We start from the raw sequence: 25,531 nt of genomic DNA on the forward strand, positions 1-25,531 counted from the left end.
GGATTAAAAGAAAAAGAAATAGGCACATATAAGTCCTATGAGTTCCTGGCGTATCAGAAGAAAAAAATCAAATATATGAGGGCATCCTAATAAAAAATGTATAGAAAAGTTATTTTTAAATTAATAGGGTGCATAGAAATTTTATGGGGGTGGCAGCACAAAATTTTTTTAGGTGTCTCTATGCACATAGTCCTATAATTTTTCTATAAGTGAACTAACTATATTTTTATTTTTTTTTTAATATTTTTTATTCAAATTTTAAGAAAAAGCATGTATATGGTTTCATTTTTGCATTCTTATAACTGAATCGGCATGATTCTTTTCTTCTATTTAAATGAATTTTTCTCTTCTTTTTAATTTTTTATTTTTTAATTTCTCACATAAGATATAAAAATTCTATTTCTTTCATTTAAGATTTTTTTAATGAATATAAATTTATAATAAAAATTATGGATCAATCATTTCTTAGTCCTCTCTTTTATGAAGATTTTTTTTATAAAAAAATTTCATAAATTAACTAATCGTGGTGCTTATAAAGCAAAGGAACTATAGCTCTTCTGCTTATTATTTAATCTTCTATTCTTTAATCTTCTATTCTTCCAATTATGTATTCGAATTAGGAAACATCAATTAAAAAGATATTTTTTAAAATTTTTTATGGATATTTATAATTTATAAATATTTTTGTAATTCAAGTATACAATTGCTATTTTATGTAATATTTTTTAATAAATATTTTCAACACACCGAAGATTGAAGATTTTTTTTGACGCTATCTTCTATTTATTAAGACTCGCAGCGTAGCATGGGTTTCATGCTAGTAAGATAAAAGGCACACACAATGGCAGAGTGCCAAATTTATTTCCTTCTCTCCTTTATTTTCGTTGATTTTTCCTATGTTTTTCCTCATTTTTCATCTATTTTTTTTGTTCTCTCTCAAGTGCGACTCCAAAAGCCCATCTCCAAGGATGGCTCTAAGGTCCATAAGAAGTGCCGCTGGTGGTGGAAGTCCACCCTCTACTTTTGGAAGCGCACCAAGGCCGACAGCGATGACCACGGCCCCGATGGTCTACTCTACTTGCCCCTTGTATCCTTATCGAGCAGAGTCTCATCCGTTGTACATAAGGGAAAGTGCAAGGTCGAGTACCCATTGCCTCACCAGCTGGCCGAGCTCAGGGGTCGAGGCGGCCCCGATCTCGTATCATTGCTTTCGGGATCTCAATCTCGTCGACGGTCGCTAGATCTCCACCTCTGCAGCCCCTATGCCAATGCCTACATCGTTCTCTTCCTTATCCAAAGCACCGATCGCCTCATCCTTTGCCTCAATTTCTTCTGGATCCACTTCAAGAGGATCAAACCTGCCGAATACCACTAAAACCGATGTCAGAGGCTCCGAAGACCTCATATTCGATGGTGAGGCTAGTAAAATAGACAAGGAGTTCGGTAGCGACCCATTCACCAGATCCCTCCATTGCACTTCCACATCCTCAAAGCTCATCCTCTCTCGCTCCTTCCTCAAATCCTCCTCCAAAAACAAAGAAGAAGAAAATCGACACAAACCCTAACCCTAACATAAAGAAAGGAAATGCTGGCCTCTAGAGCCTCTGCATCCTCTCTGTCTCCGATGGCTTCTTCCCTCTTTCCATCCGATGAGGGATCTCGCCGCACTGACTCCCAATTTCACCCTGCTCTCCTCATGGCCTCCCACTCGATTGAGATTCCAAAAATAAAAAAAAAAAAAAGAAGAAGAAATATCGTAGAAACACAGGGTACACTGAAAGAATATCTTATAATCTGACGTGTCAACACAGAATATCATCTTAACATCTATTTATTGCTTTACTATTATTATATAAATAATATTATATGATGACTATATAATATCATTTCATTAATAAAATTAAGATTTAATTACTTTAAAAATCTTAGACTTTTTGAATATTTTCATTTCTATCCTGAACTTTGATTCGTTGCAATCATATCCTCAAATTTTTATAATATTGTAATTTCTCTCCTGAGTGCTATTTTTATCTGACGATCGTGATGAAAATATCATGTACTATCATGTGAGACAGTAAAAGTTGATGTGGCATAGAATTAGCTGACGTAGAACCCAAAATTTCTTCTTCTTCCCTATTTCTTCCTTCTAACTATAGTTTTTACTTTCTATTTCATTATTTTTTCTTTATTTTTTTGAAGCATGACCCACCTAAGAAAAAAAAAAAGAGAATAAAGCATGAAGGATTAATATTGGTTATTCTCATTTTCTTTTTTGCTTCTTTTAAAATTTAGATTCTTCAAAATTAGCTTTGTGAGTTTATAAGATTAGCTACAAATCAAACGAACCAATAATTTGAATCATTACAAACTCAAAAACTCTATCAATCACATAATTTCCTAAGCAATTATAAATATATAAAAAAAATAAAGACAACTAAGATCTCTATAACTTCAAAATTCAAATTTTTCAACACTTAATAAAAAAAATGATGATGAAAACAATCTTGGTGGTGATTGTAACCTCCATAAAGGATTTAGAGATGGTGCTAATATAGATAGAGGTGCCAATGATGATGTAGAAGTTAAAGTTTTAAAAGACTTAGCGTTGGAGAGAACGATGAAATTAAAAGTAAAAATCTTAGTTAAAAAAAGAAATAAAAAAAAATGTTTAAAATCCTACATCAACTTCTATTACGTATCATATAATAGCACATGATATTTCCATCACGATCGTCAGATGAAAATAACACTCTAAAAAAAATTACAACATTATAAAAATTTAAAAATCTAATTGCGATGAATCGAAATTCAGAATAAAAATAAAACTATCCAAATAATCTAAAATTTTTAAAATAATTAAATTTAAAATTAATATCTTGAAAATTTAAAAGACTAGTTTGACATTTCTTAAAATTGAAAAGATGTAAGTAAATTTGAGTTAAAATTGAATGAATGTTTCTACAATTCATCCTAATTTTTATTCTTGTTGTTACCCAAGCTTTGCCAATCAACAACTTTAACAAAGAAGGAACTTCCAGCTTGTTAAACCAAGGTGGCGTCAGGCAATCATCAGCACACAGATGAAACTCTAGCTTGATCCATTGCCAAATTCACCTGTAACATAAATGTGTAGCTACCAAATGATAAAATTTTGCAAAAGATTTTCTTCAAAGGTGAATAAGATGACATTAGATTACAGAACTCTTTTTGAGGTTCAAGATTACAGAAAACTCAATTGTGTAGCTATCATCAAACCACTCAGTTTATATGAAAAAAAGGGGAATCCAGAGATTTGAAAAAATTCCTCACAAGAAACTTGATTTATCCCATAATAAATCAGACCGTCCATAATATATCACCACTAAGCACATTATCAACATTTCTAGAATCTTTGACCTGTGCATGCGGACTTGAAATCTTAATTCCCTTCTTATTGGCTTCACTTATAGCCCAAATAGCAAAAATTCAAAAGGCATATTCCACCAAACCATATAACATCCTACTCAGACTTGGTTAACCATCTCCCAAGAACAAGGCCATGCAAGATTTTGTTATATTTACGCTAGCAGGCATCTAGGTTGTTTCAAACTGTTCACAATCTTCATCATCATCATTGTTTCCTTGAAATGACCTGCAAAATAGTTCAATTGTGCCAGTTAAACAATGCAAACAGAAAAGAGTGAGAGATAAAAAACACCAACCACAAAATCACAGGCATCATAAAGATGACGAGACCACTTTACAGGGAGCGGGGAGGTAGGGAATTGTTGCTTCTCCCCCAGAAAAAAAAATAAAAAATAAAAAATAAAATCTGGATGCAACTGTTATTGAAAGACTTTGGATAGAATTAATGATCTAACTACTTGTGACTTCGTTAAATCTAAATTTCAGAGAGTCCTCATTTTGTAGCTTATGACTAACTCATTACATATTTCATCCAGTTATTCAATATTTCATTCCATCACATGCATGAATGCAGTAAGAATAATTTAATTATCAAGATTAATGTGGTGATATCCAAACAAGACACCTGCAAAGTCTGCTTGCCCATACTACATCCTTAAAAACTACCCTACTCATAATCCCTGATGAAAACCCTATTAACTTCTAAACAAATTACTGTATAATTATGGGGAATTATAAATTCTGTATATCCATGTCCAAAGTGCTCACAAACAGCAATTTAGATAATTCATGAGTTTACAATAGCATCACAACTAATAAAGTAAATTGAGATGCTTACCTCACTTATCAGTGGCAACGCATGCATTTCCCACTCAGTAGACCACCTTGCAGAGGATGCTGTAGCCAAGGCACCATCCCTTAAAGAGTTTAATGTATCACATTTCTCTGGAAAGCCTTTGAAAAGCATCTGCATTGATTTCACCAGCAGGTTAGTTAGAAAGAAATTATGATTAGGTTTCTAATTTAAGTTTTACTCATAAAATCCAGTAAAGCAACAAAACAGAATGCAAATGTGGTCTTCACCAGCTGGAAGATGCGGACTTTTATTGTTTACAGTTTTTTATAAATATTCCAGTAGCAGTCAACTTATTTAGCCGTAAACATTTCATTTAAACATTATAATGGAAAGATGAATTAAAAAATCTAGCAGAAAAGCTTACCATAAATTCATCAGCTAGCTCAGATGATGTCGAAAAGAGTAGTCCATTTTTCTCAACTTCTACGAGTTCAGTGATGCTTCGTAAAGTACATGCAACAGAAGACCCACATTTATTTTTGAAAAGAATTTATAATGTATGACACTTAACTATAGCAGAATCAATGCTCCAGGTATTCAATTCAAGGATGAAGCTTACCATGAGAAGGAAACAGCACAAACAGGCAGCCCACACCCAAACATATCAACTACCTGATAAGATCATCTGACCAGTTTTTAACGAATAAAGCAATTAAAAGTTAAAGTCAACTTGTGTGAAAAGTTCAACCATTACCTTCATTGGAAGGTCCAAACCAGATGAGGAAGTATGCAATGATACACCTAGATCTGCTGATCCTGGAACAGAATGAACTTTTGAGGATGTTAGACCAAAAATGTAGAAAATGCTTTGTGCATTCTTTTGGGCAGCAATAGCAAAAACCTACCAAGTAATATAGGATAATCCTCAGCTGACAGCCACATTGTTCGGAAGGCCACACGTCGCAAGTTTAACTTCTTTATCTGTTCCTCGTATTTTCTTCTTTCAGGCCCTTTACCTTCAAAATTCAAATTCAAAATCTAAAATGTCTGTTTGAGTATTTCTAGGCATTACTTGGGGTTGTAACAAAAATATATACAAACCATACCAGTGATAATGAACAGCAATCTAGGGTATAAGTACTGTTTCCCATTGTTGATGTCCATCCAAATTTTTTCTTCAACTGAATCATCCTCGCTTAAGGCTGCAGCAACACGCCTGTCATACATAACTGCTGCTTCTAGAAGTATGCCAAAATCTTCATCTGGTGTCCTGATATAGAATGAAGTAACTCATTTGCCAATTGTCATAATTATATTTTTCAACATTTTTGTAAGAGACTGATGCCAAATGACAAGGTATAAGCCATTTCCATGTGCAAAGAAGACCAAAAGAAACTTTAGCAGATTGGGGCTCTGATTTGTTAGGATGTATACAAAAGAATGATGAAAGATTGAAAGCCAACGCCACATACAGATTTTTGAATCAAAGATATGAAAAGATTGCAAGAATACAGAAGAACCCTTGAAGCCAATTCCAAATAGCTGGATAACTTTACTGAATGGTTACTTTTGACGGTTATTTCGAAAAATGGCTTTTAAGATCCATTGGATATACCCAAAACAAGAGGCCTGGTTCAATTATACCGTTTCAGTCAAACAAAGTTATCAGTCATGATCTTGTTTAGACAACATGTGAAAATCATATATGAGCTAAACATATTTGGTGAGTTACATGACTAACAACTTCAAATAACAACAGTCTTAATTGATGTGCTGGCAAATATTTATATTTGCACATGTGACTGCTTCAAAGCATAAAACATCCACAACAAAATTGAAATTGTTCAGCTGACATGTACTGAAAATAGAAATTCAAGTTTTGATTTCCAAAAGCTTCATCTATTAAGCTTTTCAAGGAACACTACAGAGTATAGTTATGTAAGTTCTGCAACACCTAACAGGACACAAATACTCGCAAAAAAATATTATTATTAGTGAAACAGAACATGTGATGGATTCTCCAAATCACATGCCTTGCCTGTAGCGGATATATATAGATATTTGATACTCGGCAGATATTTCTTAGAACTGTTTTACAGTGATACATGTGTTACTTATCCTATTTTTTAAAAACTAAAAAACATTGTGGATTTCTTCTGGGCTACACCCAAGATACTTCCACAAACCTTCAAAAATGAGGGGGCGGGCTGATTTTTTTTTTTACTGTTATCCTATTAACATTGAATAGTCAATTTGTATTCTATGATACTCATATTAAAACATTCAGTAACACTAAGTACAAATCAGGGCCTATAGATTTGAATGATGACTAAATGATGATACTGCAAATGTAGATGCTATTGTATGAAGTGTGGACTATATTATTTCAATAGCCTATTATGCTTTATGGATGCTCTTTTGCATCCAAAAAAATGTACAAACATGTGTTCAAATATGCATATGCATGTACCTTTAAAATACATATATTGATGGATATGTCTAAACCATATCACATCCCACATTTTCAAGATTTGCCATACAGAAGTATCCCTGTCCATGCTTCATATATATGACGAATATATTTTAGGCATTTAACCACTTGTTCTTACAAATACAATCTTTCCATGAATCAAGATTCGCTGTCTTGGTGTTGGACCCTGTACCAGTGTCAACTTGTTATTGTGTCAGTATGGGGCGAATTCAGCATACCGAGTGTTGGTACACCCTCGTACCACAAACCAGTACTGAATTGGTATGATATGATATGTCCCACACCACCCAGCTTGGAATGGTATGGCAAACCTTGCCATGAATATATAGACAAATATAGTTAAGTTCACGGTTGTAGGTTTAAAGGAAGCTAGATAACCATTTCAACTGAATTTACATCATATCGTTTCTTTTGAACTTCAATCTACATAAGACACATCTACAATTCATATGTCTTGAGTATATCGAAATGGGAGAACATTAATACCACTCATCTTTCTCTAGACAGTGGCCAAAGAAACAACTCATACCAACTCATTCATGTTTCAATAAATAAATTAAGCACTTTAGCCTACCAGAGCAATCTAGTGATTCTTCTTTTTCTTTCTTTCTTTCTTTTTGAGAAAGGGAGGGAGACCAACCTGCACTATAACTACTAGGTTTAAAATACTTGGGGGATGCACCATCCAATATATGAACTCAGATCTAAAACATTTGGGGCATGCACCACCCAAGATATGAACTCAACCTTTAGTTGCGAAGCAAAGGGGCATGACTACTGGGATAAACTCCAATTCACTCTTAAATATGTGAAAATTATCCCCACAAAATGTAAGCATATCTTTTTGGTAGGTCTTGTCTTAAATTTTAGAGCTTTTATGACTTGCCTAAGAATACTACTACTAGGTTTAAAATACTTGGGGGATGCACCATCCAATATACGAACTCAGATCTAAAACATTTGGGGCATGCACCACCCAAGATATGAACTCAACCTTTAGTTGTGAAGCAAAGGGGCATGACCACTGGGATAAGCTCCAATTCACTCTTAAATATGTGAAAATTATCCCCATAAAATGTAAGCATATCTTTTTTGGTAGGTCTTGCCTTAAATTTTAGAGCTTTTATGACTTGCCTAAGCATACTTTCCTTTAGGGCAGGGGAACTGCCAACAATTAGATTCATAAGATAAAGAGCGTCATAAGTTTTCTTCATAAAATAAAGAGGGTCATAAGTTTTCTGAAGCAAAATGCTTGATCGCCCCCAAAACCTCCCTGATACAGCTGCAACCACAGGTCTCTAGGAACCATCAAGGGCAAAATTGGTGTTGTGACCCAAAATTAAGACCTGAGTCCCCTTTTTGTTCCACCAAATCTAGTTTTATGCCCTCCCCAAGGAGGTTCTTGAGGAAACATAGCACTATTCTTTTCTGAAACATAAATTTGTGTCTTCTAGAGAAGTTCAGTTTACATGTTAATTTTGTAAGCATGCCAAGTTAATAAAACAATAAGGCCCAATAGACCTGATCCTATTTAATCAAATCGCATGCCTGCACCACATGACTATACTAATATGGCTATGTAAGCAAGCAGGTCTAGTCCAGCAACTGATATCAGCAACTTAGTACAAGAAGACCAACAATCAGGCATGTCTTTGTGACAAAATTCAGGTTTTGCATCCCAACATACTAAAGCATCTGATTAACCCAGGTTTAGATTATCTTGCTGACATTTGTTAAAACTCTACACTATCAGAAGAAAATTTGAGTCATAATAAGATATTATTATATTCAAAAAAATAAAAGAAAACTAAGAACAACTCTATATAAACACAGAATATAGCATTCTCATCTAAAATATATTTTCTAGAAAATATGATTTTAGAATGTGTGATGAATGTTCACTAAGACATGGTTTACCAGCTTGTACTGCTAACAACAAGGGCAGGCCTGTTTGCTTTTAAGAAAATGTCATTGCCAATTTGAGTACTAAAGAGAGTATTGCTAGATTGATCCAACCCATGAATGGCAGCACCACTATCCGGGCCTCTTTGAGCTGCAGCAAGTAGAAAAAAGACCCAAAAATTATGCAACAACTAGGTCAATTAGACTTAGAGAAATTATAAATAGTTTGCTTTACAAAAATTACCAGCAGTAACACAATCACGAATGCCATTTGGATGACAGATGCTGTTTTCCAACCTATGAAACAACTGTGGCACATCTGGATGTCACACTTGTGAATTTTTAAAAGAAACCGTACAGAGAGAGGATGCTAGTTCACCTCATGCTTCTCCTCGAGTGAAGCAGGATGGAAAAACTCAGGAGGCTGATCATAGAGAACCGTTGCTCTGATTGTATGTAGTAAAGTAGACATAAATGCACTATACTAAAAGTACAAAGTTATCTTGAATGAAAATTACAAGAAACACTAAACTTTGACCAGTTCACTCACTTGATTCCCCAATTTTGAGCAAGTTCATGTTGCATTGCCTTTGTAACACATAAAGAACCATCAGCCATCCTCCCAAAGTATTTTTCAAACCTACAAAACACAAAATTCATGAAGACCTTCTACAGTTTAATACCACATTATTGGACTATAAATAAAGAGCTTTACTGAAAAGGATCAAAATTACCAATGGTAGATTTTCACTATTACATGACCTCTCCCATGAGATAATCCTAGCAAAGTATATCCAAAATTGTGCCAATCGATGACAAATGGAGACCGCCTTAGCCAACTAGACAGTTTAACAGCAGCTAATGTGGGAACAGATGGTGGATTCTGCAGATGCATTAACATACTGAAATATCAGCACACTCAGAAATTATAGCAGGCAGGCAAACCTTAACATAAGGAAATATAAAAATTTATTAAAGTTACTACAGGCAGATCAAAGCATATATGAATTAAGCAATTGAACTTATAAAGCTGGAGAACAAAGAGAAACACCAACTAGCAACCACAAGCATGAAAAGAGAAAGGTAATGATCAAGTCTGTTATACTACATTTTGGCCATTCCTTTGTCAAAAAGTATACAAAAAGGTGAGTGAAAGTTTATAATTTTCTTAATTATCAACTGAGCACGCAAAAATTAAACATGAAATTTTTGCTGTTGCACTAAGCCACTCACCTGAACTAATTCGCTGTGAAAAAAAATTAAGAAAACATAATGTCCGTATAGTTTTTACCTAGAAAGGAATGCCAAGAATTTTAAACACCTAGACCCGCATAACAAGAAAAGGTACTCCCATGCATCTTTTTGCCAAAAGGTGGCTACAATATCATCTTGTAGTGACATTTGGCACTTCCAACCAACACATTTTGGAAACATTACTTTCAACAAACACTTAACTACTCAAGTTCCAATAACTCAAAATCAGACAATAAGAAAGATGTAGTAATGTATTGTTACGTCAATGAAGGTGAAATCTTCTAAAATGAGCAGACATGGCTCTCTTGGGGCCCTAATACATTTTCTATAATATAAGAGTTATCTACAATCAAGAAAAAGGTTAAGGGCAATTCTCAAAATTAATCAGAAGTCAAACTGCACTGTCCAAGCATAAATTTAGTATGAATTATACATACGTATATACATGCATACATATATGTATCTATATATATTTGTTAGATGGCCTGTGTAGAGCAATGGGCAGAGAGACACATGCCATGCTCACACTTAGATGGTGCCCAGCAGCAAGGGAAACCAAAGGGTTCAGCAAGATGCCAATCAGGAATGCAAGGCTTTGTATACAAGACATCCACCTGGAGATATGACCAGGATATGCTAAAAAGAGGTCACCATAGTACTCAGCCCAGTCAAGAAGGTGGAGCAATCAGGGACTCGAGATGGTGGTCTTAGTCAAGCCACTCATAAAAGCTAGGCAGGCAGGGAAAGCCGGATTAATAAAGCAATTTTTCAAAATAGCAAGAAAGTAAAAAGAAAGAAAGCTGCAATCAATTGGAGAGTTGATGAGAAGCTTGTCCACTTAGATGCTAACACAACCGAGTGCTCGAACAACTGGTTGCTCAATCTCATGAGATGAGTGATGATACCAATGACTGTTTGATTGATGATGCATCAAGCAGCCAAGAAGGTAGTAGCAGACATGGCGGGTGTGCCTACAACTCACAAGCATCTTGTTTGAGTTGATTCACGGTAAGTTACAATTCATTCATGCCATGTAGGATCCAAACCATGATGCACATCATAAGGTTTGCGCGGATATGATAACATATAGGAGTCAGGCCCCTCAAGATAATTTAAGGTGCGATACTGCCGCACCTGATGATATAGCACATCGAGTATGTTCCTTGGACATATTTGGATCCACGTCATACATCGGATCCTATTCTATGCAACAAAGACATGACCTGTATGCACATCCTACATTTGAGACACTATATTTGAGTTTCTATTACCCTCCACAGTCTCAGCTAGATTATCAGTCAAATTTCACCGTGAAATCTTTCCTCAATCAGAAGCGGGATAGCCAATAAAATATTATATAATATTAGTATTAGGATAGTTATCAGGAGCTCAAATTATCAGATGCAAGTGTGGGCACAGTATCTAGGCTGGATTAATGTCCAAGGCCCCAACTATGAACAAGATCCCGTGTCTGAGCAACATAGATACTCCATGCGGAACTAGATGTCAATATGTTTTTTTTTTTAAAAAAAATCCATTTGATATATGTATGTTCAAGCTCAAAAATATGCACTGTCCATGTTTAAAATTACAATAGCATCACTGTCCATGTTTAAAATTACAATAGCATCCATAAGCATCATGCAATCTCTCGAGACCAATATGAAATAAAATAACATTAAATTGCCCTTAAAGTCATCATTTCAAAATCCATAAACCTTAAAATAATCTTCAAAGTTAAAAATAAAAAGCAAAAAAGTTTTGAAAAAAAAAAAACACTAAACCAATATTGAATCAGTATGCATCTGCATATTGAGTGTCAGTGTAGTTCAATTCGGTACCGGTAGGGTTCTCAGTACTAAGATTACAAACCTTGCCATCAACCACAGCTCCATCATAGCATTGTCCCTCATCTCACCAAAAAGTGATGGTTACAATATTAAACCTTCATTTCTTGAGTGCAAACATGGTTTTGCTGTATGGTTTTTTTATCTCTCAACAATGGATACAAAGCAAGAAAAATTATCACAGTAAATAATCTCCTAATAATCAAGTCTAACTATAATTTTACTTTCATAAATTGCATTCCGTACAAATCCTTGACCTCCAAAGTTTTTACACATCATTCCCATTATGTATGTTCCACCATTGCCTTCTTATAATCTAAATTAACATCATTGGAAGGAAAAAAAAAACATACATCTTGAAGTTCTTATGTTCATCGATAGCTAATTCAACCACACATATGTAACCTTATATACATGGACTTTTATTTATATATCTCTCTCTTTTCATACCAAATTTGTAACATTTTATACTATGTTTATTTTTAAAATGCATCCTGCTATTGCTAAATCATAATCCATCACAACATTGGTTATTGAATTGATCAAATTCCTATCTAAATCCTTTCTCCTCCTTGAACCTGTTCACATCCTCCGAAGAAACTTGTTTACACCCAACCAACTATCCACCAAGATAATTACATCCATGGTTCGCCGTACCGGGCTGAACCGCCCGGTACGGGGCATACCGAGCCGGACCGGTCCCTTACCGGTCCGGTTCGGGCCTGTTTTTCGGAAAAAGACCCTGAACCGCACCGAACCGGGCGGTTCGGGCCCATACCGCCCGGAACCGGACAGTACGGCTCGATTCTGGACCGATTCAGGGTGAACCGAACTGTACCGCCCATGAGAAAGGGGGGAAGGGGGGAAGGTGGCTCAGTTTGATGAGAATCTTATGTTATTTTCTTGGTATCTGAAATAAAATGAAACCTCAAGCACATCTCTCTCTCTCTCTATATATCATATCTGTTATACCATCTGTCTTGTAGTATCCGATATGATGTATTATATCATATTGATATGTTATTTCATATTATACCAATATTTGGTATGTTGTTTTGTACCAAATTGAAATATATATCGGTATTATAATAGAATGGTGTCAGTATAAGATCCTGTACCAAGATTGTAAAGCTTGTACCATGTATTAGTTCATTGGAATCCAACTCGTAAGATGAATTTGATTTGGTTTTTCATCACCAAACAGATGGAAATGCTTAGGGAAGCATTCTGAGAACTGGAGAAGAACCTGAAAGAAAATTTTGAATCTCTGATAGCTAGTAATGGAGGTTTTCCGCCCCAACAATTACTAAGCATTTACCATTACCCTTCTCTCTGTTTGGTACCATCACTCCTTGCTCATTTAACCCTGTGCATTCGTACCGTTTTAAGTATTCGTTTCCACAACAATTAATCGCAGTTGTAACAGATAGTTTAGAGGCCTCAATAAGATTTTAAAATAAAAATCTCAGTATTATAATCACACAACACTCAGCATTTATGATTAAAAAAGAAGCATGGGCAATATCTAATATTCTAATTAGTAACTCAAAATGGCATCATAAAATTGAATAATATCTGGTTGTATCAATATCACAAATCTTGTGATGCTAGTAGTGGTATATGTCTCAGAGTTAATGAAGAAATTCTTATAGTGGAATCATAAAATTGAATAACTTCTGGTTGCATAATGTTGTGATGCTGGAAGCTTAAACTGTTATATGCGATATCATATAGGATCACAATTGGAGCAAGGCTTTTCATAAATAAGTCAAATAGGAGAGAGTTCAGGTGTTTTACCACCCTAATTTTAATCAAGTTAAATGGTTGAGGGCTTTATGATGTGTTCTGAATCTTCCAAACCCATTTTTTTCTGCATGAAACTGATTCGATTGCAACATATGGCTATTAAGAATTTTTGTACCGCAATCTAACTCCAAATTGAACCCAAATATGTCAATAATATGCAATATAATGCCATATTGAAGTTGTATTTATCAATTATTAACTTCAAAAATTCAACAAAAAAATTGAAAATTGAAAAAAATATTGTGTACCGGTACCGAACCGGTACGCCCAGGCGTACCATGTGTCGGTACGGTACGGTATCGGTCCGGGACCGGCACGCCGTCCGGTACCGGTACAGCGAACCTTGATTACATCCTTTTGTATCAACAAAGTTGGACTCTTGGCACCCATACAAGGTAACTCATGCAAGCTAAGCTGTCCATAGAAATAAGTACAAGTTATGCATGGAAATAATTACCAGAAGAAGTCATGAATTAAAAACTACCAACTGAAGTCATGTATAAAGCATCATTTTTCAATCTAAAGTCGCATTTTCCATTTGATCCACCAATCATATGGCTTGAAGTCTTAAGCAAGGCTTCAAGTAAAGATAATAGAGCTGATCAATTAGTCCAATTCAAAAAATTGTCAATAGCATGCTCAGCATTCCCAAAAAAATCATTTGGTACAAAATTGCAATATCTTTTCAATAATTAATAGGATTAATTCATGTCCTAATACTGATGGATATTTCCTTCCTCGGATACTATAGAAGATACTATTTTAGGATTGCAGGGATATTTTCTTTAAGAAGACTAATTTTTAGAGAGCATGTCAAATGTCATGACAGGAATATGAACTATGAAAACGTTCAACTTCTACTTCTACTCAGTGGACTTTCTGATTAGTATTCAAATAAAAGAAGTATATCGTGTTTAAGAAAATCCTCAAAACTGGTGGATGGTGAAGAAAATCCTCAAATCAAGTGAAGTAATTCTACATAATTCTGCATACAAATATCTGAAAAAGTTAATGGGAACACCTAAAAGATTAATGATCAGTTTAGAGCCTAGCACAAACATTATTTTGATATCTTTGGTGGTCTCAACTAAAAATTTCATAGCACAAATGGTTTTGGTCCAAATAATAGTTAAAATACAAATAATTTAAAAATAAAAATTAGAATTAGAGGAATTAATAAAGAAAATTAAAAATGACAGCTGTCTTATGATAACAATAAGGGGGTGTCTGGTTGAGGGGAGTTGGAGTTCAGAATCGGAATCTGAATAGGTGACTCCCATTCCAACCGTTTGGTTAGAAGGAATCCATTCCGATTCTGATTCCATGGTGAAATGAGAATGGCCCAATCTACCTAAGGGGATGTTTGATTGGAGGGAGTTGGGGTCTAGAATCGGAATAGGAATGGGTGACTCTTATTCCAACCATTTGGTTGGGAGGAGTCCCATTCCAATTTCGATTCTGAGAGGGAATCAGAATAATCCAATCTACCTAAAACTCAATCCCTGCTCTCCCTTAAGGATTCAAATTTGCATTTCGATTCTGATTCTGGTCATGAATCAAACGCATCGAAGGATTTGGCCATTTCAATTCTGATTCCAATTCTAGTTGCAAACCAAACATCCCCTAAAACTCAATCCCTACTCTCTCCTAAGAATTTAAACTTCGATTCCAATTCTGATTTCGATTCCGATCACAAACCAAATGCTTCGAGGGATTTGGCCATTCCGATTTCAATCCATTCTGATTCCAATTTTGATTGTGAACCAAACACCCCCTAAATTAATTATTTATAGTCTAACAAATATATTGGTGTTTACTATTGAAATAGCTAATAAAGTAAGAGAAAATATGAATCATAATCAATAAGAATAATAATAAATTTATATATTACAGCAAAACTTCTAATTCATAATAGCTCAAAAGACTAATTATTTGAGAAAGGAGTGTACAGATTGAAATGTTTACACTGCAAAACTACCCTAATCATGGAATTCTGGATTGGGCCGAACTGCGCTGTACATCCCGTACTGTACCATATCGGATGCATAACGGTACACCGAACCACCACGTACCAACACAGATGTACCATAACGTACCGCATACCGACACTACAGTGGATTTCATCGGTATGGGATTTGGTGCCGAGACAGAATTTCTTGATCTTAATTCTTTATTTCAGTAGAATGGGAAAGATAGCATTTTTATTGACCACTGATGAATTTTGTTTTGTGTTTTAGCTGATATGGCTTTACCAAAAGAAAACAATTGCCATACGCATGAATTTATTCTATTTTTTTAGCCACATTTACCTCAAATAAAAAGTATCTGATTTATACCATATTAAGTGTGATAAATATAAAGAAGATTCTCAAAGGGATTTCAATTTTTGGGATGAGTATGAAGGTTTCATTCCCGTGTAAATAAAGGATCACCAGCAACCGAGTTAACCAGCGTAATGCGAATCTTTAATTGCAGGTCATAAGAATCCCTAATTCATATCAAAGATCGATGTATTTCATGTCAGTACCATGACAGTGTTTGGAATGCAAGGCATGCATTAGCACACTAGCATTAACATGTATACATGCCCCATGCTGGCATAGCACTGGCATGATACATGCTATTCCATATCAACCAGCACTTAAATCCAAGGATTCAGGTAACATCATATGGCTCGTACTAGCCAGTACATCCCACATGTACTGACCCATATTGATGCAGAATACTGGCCATGCTGGCTGAACTGTATACTGAGACAACACCCACACTGCATTACATACCGTACCAAGTGACTAGTCCAGGCCTCTACCTTTGTATAATAAAACTTGTTTTAATCCATGGTTCACCAATTATCATGCAATGGAAAGTGGAATCAATATATCACATAAGAATGGCCATTCGTGGCCGTTGGAATCAAGAATAATTGCAGAATTATATAACCAGGTTTCATAGATTTTGTAATCAGAAGCATATAATGCACAGAGTTAATTTCTATAACCACAAGTTGAAGAATAACAGCCATAACAGTCAAAGTTGCATGCAACCAATAGATTGCATGCACCAGATTGAACTGCAACATATGCTTGAATGGTAAGCCATGCAACCTTATTGGCTACTTTTCATAGGCAATATGTCCCAATGGATGATAAGCAGACCCCAACTCTTTAGTTGTATATTACTACAACATGAAACTATCATGAAAGAAAGCTTGAAAATATAAGTACCTAAGATATGGACTCACCTGCACAACAAAAACATCTGGACGAGGAATCTTAAAACAAAGAAACCAGACTAAAATAATAAACTGCATCGCAGCCTTAAGTAAGAGTGCCACTGGACTTGAAAGCTTTGATAGCCCTTGGAGGTTTACTGATGTCTGGAAAAAAGACATAAGTTATTCAGTAAGAAATTGATAGGTGTGCATGTGTTCTTATGCACAAAAAGAAGGGAAAAAAAAAGAACTAATAGTTCATAACTACACCATTTTGTGAAGATGGATTGATTGGTTCTCTTTAACAGCCATATGAGGATCGCTACCTGTTCATTTGTGCCAGAAAAAATAAAAGAAATTTACAGTGAAGCATAGAATGATAGAACATGCTTAACAATATATTACTTGCTCATGGATATCAACCATTTGATACTTATGTATGTATGTACACCATACATCTACATGCACACGCACATACATCAACATATACAAAACATATCTGTATCATAGCAATTCACACAGACATAATGTGTGTTTATACTTGGCTACACTTGAATGGACCTCCGCTCCAATCCGATCATGTCTAGATTGAGCAATGGAGGTCTCACATCAATGATCCGAGCCATTGGATATGATCTACTACCTCTAAATTACTTACATACCCAAAATCATATGATCTAGAGACCCTTAGCTTATGCATCAAATGATCAAAAAATTGAACAGTCTAAATAACATTCAATTATATATGCTGTTTTTAATCACTTAATGCATAGGCTAGAAATCTCCAAATCGCATAATTTTGGATCTCCAAATCGTATGATTTTTGGTAAGCAGTTTAAAGATAGTAGATCATATCTCACAGCTCGAATCATAGATATGGGATCCTTATTGTCCAATGTAGACCTGACTGAATTTAAGCAAAGATCCAATTGAGCATAGCAAAGTCCAGCTCTACACTTGGCTATGCTTGAGGCTCCAAACAATATGAGAGCCTCTCAGCTCATACTGCTCACACTTATAGATCTTTATGGTGGCACCTATGCCACCATAGTGTGAGCTAGGAGCAACTCTAGAAATCCCAACCTACTAAAAAATAAACATGAATGTCAACATCAATAAGACCAACATGAATTGGTCGCCCACTGATCTGATCATGGGTGAAATCCAATCCCTTCGCCTCTTGGAAGCGAAAAAGGGAGCAGCAAGCATAGGCTTCAACAATACAAGTGGATCTTTGCTCAAATTCGGTCAGATCTAAATCAGACGATGTAGATCTTACATCGATGATTTGAGCCATTGAATATGATCTAATACCTCTAAATCAATTACAAACCAAATATCATATGATTTGGAGACCCCTAACCTAGGTATCAAGTGGTCAAAAAAACATGTATTGTTTCGTATGATTTAAACTATCCAATTTTTTTACCACTTGACATCTAGGCTAGGGATCTCTACATCCCATCATTTTTTTGTATATACGCAGTTTTGTAGTAGTAGGTCACATCTAGTAGCTCGAATCATCAATGTAAGACCACCATCATTTGGCTAACCATATCTGAGTGGAGATTCACTCGAGTGTAACCCAAGTCTAGCTTATAATATGTATGTATGTATCTTTGTGTGTGTGTGTGTGTAATATTTTATATTAGATATGTGCATATATATATAATATCTCTCTCTCCCTCCCTCTCTCTCTCTCTCTCTCTATATATATATATATATATGTATGTATGTATGTACATGACAAATCTTTTACACACACACACACATCTAAATATACGAACATATAAGTACCCTAGCAACTCACACATATAATGCGCATTAAAAAAATAATATATATGTGTTTGCCTCTCTCTCTATATATGTATGTATGTACATACATTGCACATCTACATATATGTATGTGTGTGTATGCATGTATATACATCTACATATAAAAATATATATGTATCCTAGCAACTCGTGCATGTAATGCACATTAAAAAAATAATAAAAGAATAGTTGAAAATTTGGATATAAGAGACAAAATACACAAATTAGATAAAAAGTATCGATATTTTTGTTTGTTTTTAAATTTTAAACAAAGTCCAAATAGTTGAGGATATGGATAAGATGGATAGAGATTTTTCTTTCAAAAAGAGTCCATCTAGTTTGGGATAAGAAATAGATGTGAAGAGATAAATAGAGGCATACTTAGATTGTATATCTAACTTCTTAATCATATTTCTTCAAAGGTATTCGTGAAGAAAGGAACTAAGGCAATTCTTATTGCAGCATTTGATAGGTGCAATCTAAAATAATACATTCCTCTCTCATTTAATAATATAGTATAGAACTATAGATATGTATACGTATATATGCATTACACTAGAGAATGGATTGGATCAGAGTAAAAGCCATACATTTTGCTAGTGAATGGATGTGAAACCAAATGCTTAACACAGATGTGTGCTTGTGATTGCGAGGTTGTCATGCTTGATTATTAAATTTTTGTAGCCAACCTTGCCTAAGCAAGATTGGCTAATGCCTAGCTAATTCAAACATATGGCAGTGTTGAAATCAAAATCCAAAATCTTGGTACTGGGCACCTTACCTATATATTACTAGTTCGCTACGGTACACACCCTATACCGAGACAGCTCCTGAGACTTTTTTCTCACTTTAACATAGCCACAACACAAGTATGGCACCTGTTTTTTGAATGCAAAGGACAGGATTATGTCCACCAACAACCTTAGAACTCGTGCTACTAAAATTAAGCCCCTAATGGATCTTAACTTTAAACATTCCCAATGTCCTAAACTATTTTTTAGTGATAAAAATACCAATGAGATTTCATCCTTTTGTCAATTCATTGAAAATTACTCCATCTGCATAACCCAGCACACATAAGGAGACTGCTGCCACAAAAAAGGAGATCATTCTACCAGCCAGGATTCAGTTTAATGTGTTGATAGACCTTGTTATGCTAATTTATAATTTAGGTCCATGAAAGCACTTTAATACCAGTGCCTGGTCATTTTTAGGTTTACATTTGCAATAAATCAACTTTCAAGTCAGTAAGGAAATTCTTCAGAAGTTCTAATACTAGTACAATACTATGTAAGAATATATTGAAATTGACTTGACCATGCCAGATGGAATCTCATTACCTACTACTTTAGAATTATTCTGAGAAATAAAGAGTACAGCAGGGCATCATGATTTGCAAATGAATAGGAACCATATAAAAAGAAGATCATGATAAAGATATATGGTTTTCTGAATTAAAATCCTTCATTCTGCAATAACTACGAGCCAAAGCTGGATTTCATGTAGTATTTCCTCTTGACTTACGTCTTGGTAAGAGCTTTCCCAACTGGATAACTATAACAATGGCAGCTCCATTATTCAATGTCGTGGTCATTGATTGCAAAGGGTGAATTGGAACGGATGTTAAAGCACTGTAGCAATTAAAAAAAAAAACAAAAAAACACTTTCTTCACAATTTCTTTATCTCAGCTTCATTGCTTACTGACTTGAATGAAAATATGTATATCTTTTCTTCATAGGTCATTTAAGAATGAAAAAAATTTGTAGCATTGACAACAAGTTCATTTTGCTGAAAACAGACATCATTTATTTTGGCCAAAAAAGGCCACTACAGGATCCCATGGAGCGGCTCAAATGATTTACCATTATAATCTACTCACAGAGATCCAAATTATGTGTCTGATCAATCCCTATTCATTTGTCACTCTTCCCTAGTACCTAATCATGGTTCAAGGATTGTGCTGAATTCTCTCTCCAAGGGGGTCATATTTATATAAATGTCATTTAATTTGATCAAAAAGGCCACTTACAGGATCCTGAATAGCTCAAATGATTTGCAATTGTAATAAGCTCAGTAAGATACAAGTGATGTGTCTGATAAATCTCTATCCATTTCTTAATTTCACCCTAGCATTAAATCATGGTTCCTAGCTTATGCTAAATCCACTCTCCAAAGAGGTCATGTTTAATCGACTAACTCAAGTGACTGTCTTGCTTTCACTCTAACAAAATTCGCCTTTAGCAAATATGAATACCCCGTCCACTCATGTCTTGTGCCCCATACACCATAAATCATTCAGAAACACCATTAATTCACTCAATACCAAAGCAGAAGACCAAAATATACGGAACTTAAAAAACAATTTGAAAAAGGGCGTCATTTAGTTTGGCCAAAAAAGGACACTAAAGGATCCCAAGGAGTAGCTCAAATGGTTTACGATTATAATCTGCTCAAAGAGATACAAATTATGCATCCGATCACAGTGAATAAAAAAGTGTCTTAGGCGCACCTAAGGCACATGGTGCGTGATGCCTGGCGCTTAATAACAGCCAGGCGAGGCGATTTGCCTCAAGCGCACTTGAGGCGTCCTAGGCGTGCACTGGCTGGTTCATGTAAGGTGCTCAATAAGCGCGCCTAAGTGAATTCAAGTCTCAATAAGACTTTTCAGCTACTAGGTTAAAGAATTTTAGTGAAACAAGGAATGTACAGCTGGTTAGGTTAAGAGTTTTTATTACCTAGGAACTCTAGTGTGGGCTGCCAGCTGCCTCTTCGTTTAACTAAAAAACAAACTCTAAAATCAAAGAGTCTATCTCTATTTAAATTTTAAACTACTCTTGATCAAGAAGTTCACATCTTATAGAATTCTCCTTCAGCAAAGAAACCAGAGAAACAAAGTGTCTAACCAGTGAACGTGAAAAACACAACTATACAAGGACTCTCAGACTCTCTCCCTGCTTGCTGTCTGGTACTTCCTAGATTTACTCAGGTGCGTGCCTGAGCCTTGCGCCTAGCGCCTAGGCGCCAACAGCCCTTTGCGCTTTAGTATGCCAAGGGCTTTCTAATACACTGTCCGATCAATCTCTATTCATTTGTCACTCTTCCCTAGTACTTAATCATGGTTCCAGCCTTCCATGATTATGCTAAATTCCATCTCCAAAGTGGTCATATTTATGTCAATGTCATTTAGTTTAGTCAAAAAGGCCACTCACTGGATCTTAAGGAGAAGCTCAAATGATTTGCCATTGTAATCAGCTCAGTTAGATACAAGTGATGTGTCTGATAAATCTCTATTCATATATTACTCTTCCCCTAGTACTAAATCATGGTTGCAGGCTTATGCTAAATTCACTCTCCCATATGTCATGTTTAAATCAACTAACTCAAGCGACTGTCTTGCTTTCACTCGAAACAAAATTTGCCATAGCAAATATGAATACCCCTTCCACTCATCTCTTATGCTCCATTCACCATAAATCTTTCAGTAGGCACCATTAGTTAACTCAGTACCACAGCAGATAGCCAAAAGACAGTGAATTTAAAAAATGATTTGAGAACAAAAAAATTGAAAAATTTTGAATCAGCTGGTTTGAAGTCATATTAGTGAAAGTCAGGTGATCATCATAGAATTCAATTAGATGATTGGTTGCTTTAAGAAACATAAGCCAGTTCGCACGGATAAAATGACTGAATAAATAAAGATATAAAATTAGCTCATCTTAGGATTCACCTCCATGAATCAATCTAAATGAACAGACTCAAAATTGTTTTCAAAATATACTAGGCTATATCTTAGAAAGCAGATTAGTGGAAGGAATAGGTGCTGATAATCATATTTTCCTACTCTTTACAAAGAAAATCAAAGCATAGTTTTCGCCTTCTGCTATCAAAAAGCACCGCGTCCTTGGAAAGCATCTAATGTGACCATCTATATCAAATTTATTTTTTATGGTCATGACCACAAAGTCCACAACTACTAGATCAACTTTTTATCTTGATTTCTAGAAATCAAAGGAAGAGAGGAAAAACTTGCATCAGCTGCAAGTCCAGAGCTTCAAAATGAAGATTAAACTGAAAGCACATGAACTGCTGCTAATGCATCATCAATAACTAACTGACGGACACATTAACCTGATAATCCAAAAATATGCAAGGAAGGTTTGCAGTCGAATCAGCAAATAAACAGCAACAAAATCTAAAAACAAGAACAAGTTACTAACTTTATGGATCATACCTCCATTTGCAACAATGTCCACCTCTAAGTGTGCCTACAAAAATAGTTAGATCAATAAAAATGTACAGGTAACTTTTTGAACAAAAGTATTATAAGATAAGGAGTTAATAAAAAACATAAAATGAAAGAGAAATTTGCATAGTTCTTACTATAATGATAATGGATATGAAGCTTGAAAATGCAGATAATTGAAATAATGATGTTAAAATTATTGAAGTCCAAGTATGCTTAGAGCAGAGCGCACATGATAAGGGAATTATGGGACCTCTAAAACTAAATTGGCATGTAAAATGCATAATTTCTAATTTGCATAATTAACAAGAGAGTACTCATAGTAATTAACTTTGGTTGCATACAGTTCTAAGAAGAGCTAGAAGTGAATATTATAGAAACAATCTCTATTCGCAAGCATTTGGCATTTGGCATGTGGCAATATGAATATGAGGTAGTGAAACATAATCAAGCAACGGAAAAGACATGGTCAACATATGGTTGGCTATGATCAACTTTGTCCAGTTTTAAAGAACCATAGTCTAATTATGGTCAAACATGATAAGGATAATCATTTCTAAATTATTAAAGGTGACTACAAAAATATTTGGCCAATATTACCTTTGGAAAGTAAGATAAAAACATATAACTAAGTTACATGAGTTATTTACATAACATCTACCAACAACCCGAAGTGGAGTATTTGCACAGCTAACCTAACTGCAGCAACTAAACTAACTGCAGTTTTATGAACTACAATTGCACTACTAGTGTTGGCTTCAATCTAAATAGCTGGAATTAATACATTATTTTAACAAGTCAAGTGTGTGATATGAAGGTATGACACGTCATTCCAAGCAGGTCATTGAGCCACGTGTGAAGTTATCTTCATGCACAAGAACTTGATGTCCATAGGCATTTGAATTCAGGAAGCAGATAATGGGTCACCATTAACTAGGTTAGAAGCTGAAGATGCAAAGTGCAAGAGATCATGATCATTCTTCTATGAAAAAAAAATAAAGATAAGTTTAAGAGCATATAATAACTAGGAGGGACATCATTATTGGCTGGGATCATATCATCTAGGATTGAAGGTGAAGGGATCATACATATTTCATTAAGCTTCAACTCTTATACTCCTTTCCCTGTACAAGCATACTTAGTATATGCCATACCTAGTCTATATATATAGGCTAGTAGAGAACAGACATACACGTTCTTGTTTGCTGTTTTTAGCTTCTTTTACCTTACACTGTAGTTCTATCTGAGTTTTCAAAGACTAGAGACAGACTCTATGCATGAATATGGTTTCAAAATCAGATTTTATGATTCATCATGAAAGACATGCATCAACAAGCCTAATATCCAGCCACCACTGATCAAACTCACAAGAAATCCATGTTGGCTTTTATCAGCTTTAATTAGGGAACTAATTCTACAAAGCCATCTCAAACAATAGATGTCAGCGCTAAAACCACTATATCATACTAACAATGAAAAAATAAAAGCAATGAAAGGCCTCAAATTCAATTCTTATTGGCATCTAAATTCATCAAGTAAAAGCAGGAAATATTAAACTGATCCACAGTTCCACATTATTTCAAGCAACATAAATAAAAAGATCCCTCCACTATCAGATCGCCAAGAATTAAAACTCCCATTAATAAAATGTCAGTGCTGGATAACCTATTTGTTCTTGAACAAATGAATTGGTGCAAGCTTTCACAAGATGATCGGGTACCAGCAATGCTGACAATCACATTACAAGAAATTACAGTAAATTAAATAATATAGAATTGTAGACTTCTTTTTCCAGCCTCTGGAAGAACTCAAAATCCAGATTTCCCAAGTAGAGTTAGAAACAAGACATATAAGTTTGTATCGAATGATTTCATTGGAAAAAAAAGGAAAAAGGGACAAATCAAATATATACCTGTTGAGCAAGAGAAAGTGCGTGGTATTGCATTCGGGGACTACGACCAATGTCGCCAAGAACCACCACAGCAACTCTCCCTCTCTTCTCCATTAATCCGTCACTATTTAAGCCCTAAAAGCGTCTGTCAACTAATCAAATATATCAATTAAACTTGTAGGAACTGGAAATAAGGACGACGAGACCGGTCAGCTAAATAGCGAGTATAATTAACAAAAACATTTCTCAAGCACAAAATAACCCGTAGCGCACAAGAGGAAAAAACGGAATATGGAAAAGAAAAGAAAACAAAATACACCTCTCGCACCTCGAAACCGGAGCAGGATTTTAATGTATTTTGATGGAGAACAAGAGTTATAGACTTCTAGCCAAAAGTTAAAAGCAATTAAAAAAAAAAATCGTTCTCTTATTATTCCAAATAGACAAAGAAAGGCTTGAGGATTAGGGTTGAGAACGAACAAAGAAAAGAGGAGAGTCACCTCCGAGAAGTAAGACAGATTGGCGATGCTCGCAGCCACAGAGAGAGCGAGCGATATGGTCGGCGTCCGGCGACGGTAGAGAGAGTGAGGTTGGGGAGGGGGGAGAGCGCGTGCCAATCTTTCGCCGGTCGGAACATAGGAGTCTCGTAACGAGGATCGATTGATCCGTCGCTGTTTCGCATTTGTTGGACCGAGCCGGGTAACAGTTCAGATTCAGCAGCTGACTGATGTCCCGAGCCCGGCCCATAACGGCCCGAAGTTAGGCCACCCGGCCCGAAACAAAGCTATACAAATGATCATAATTAAAAAAAGAAAATGTTGAACGCTCTCTGAAACAGATGAAGCAGGGATAGATTAAGTTTTAGTTAA

General features: G+C 35.3%; 1 protein-coding gene across 5 annotated transcripts; it reads right to left on the reverse strand.

The window, feature by feature from the left end:
- Positions 1-3,141: 3,141 nt before the first annotated feature.
- On the reverse strand, positions 3,142-25,323 carry LOC105060664 (UDP-glycosyltransferase TURAN). 5 transcript variants are annotated; one of them, XM_073247747.1, is made up of 17 exons: positions 25,163-25,323; positions 24,684-24,786; positions 22,760-22,793; positions 16,983-17,038; positions 16,743-16,877; positions 9,329-9,477; positions 9,145-9,234; positions 8,974-9,040; positions 8,839-8,902; positions 8,610-8,745; positions 5,308-5,471; positions 5,107-5,217; positions 4,956-5,017; positions 4,821-4,873; positions 4,626-4,701; positions 4,244-4,372; positions 3,142-3,631 (listed from the first exon to the last, which is right to left on the reverse strand). In XM_073247747.1, the coding sequence occupies exons 1-17, from the start codon at positions 25,297-25,299 to the stop codon at positions 3,611-3,613; spliced, it is 1,587 nt and encodes a 528-aa protein (XP_073103848.1). In that variant the 5' UTR covers positions 25,300-25,323; the 3' UTR covers positions 3,142-3,610. The 5 variants fall into 5 exon arrangements, with proteins under 5 accessions (XP_073103848.1, XP_073103849.1, XP_073103850.1 ...); XM_073247748.1 differs by having other exon boundaries at positions 24,684-24,807; positions 25,163-25,313; XM_073247749.1 differs by having other exon boundaries at positions 24,684-24,797; positions 25,163-25,307.
- Between the last annotated feature and the right edge of the window lie 208 nt (positions 25,324-25,531).

The sequence above is a fragment of the Elaeis guineensis genome, chromosome 13 (genome assembly GCF_000442705.2).
Source record: "Elaeis guineensis isolate ETL-2024a chromosome 13, EG11, whole genome shotgun sequence".
Lineage (NCBI taxonomy): Eukaryota > Viridiplantae > Streptophyta > Magnoliopsida > Arecales > Arecaceae > Elaeis > Elaeis guineensis.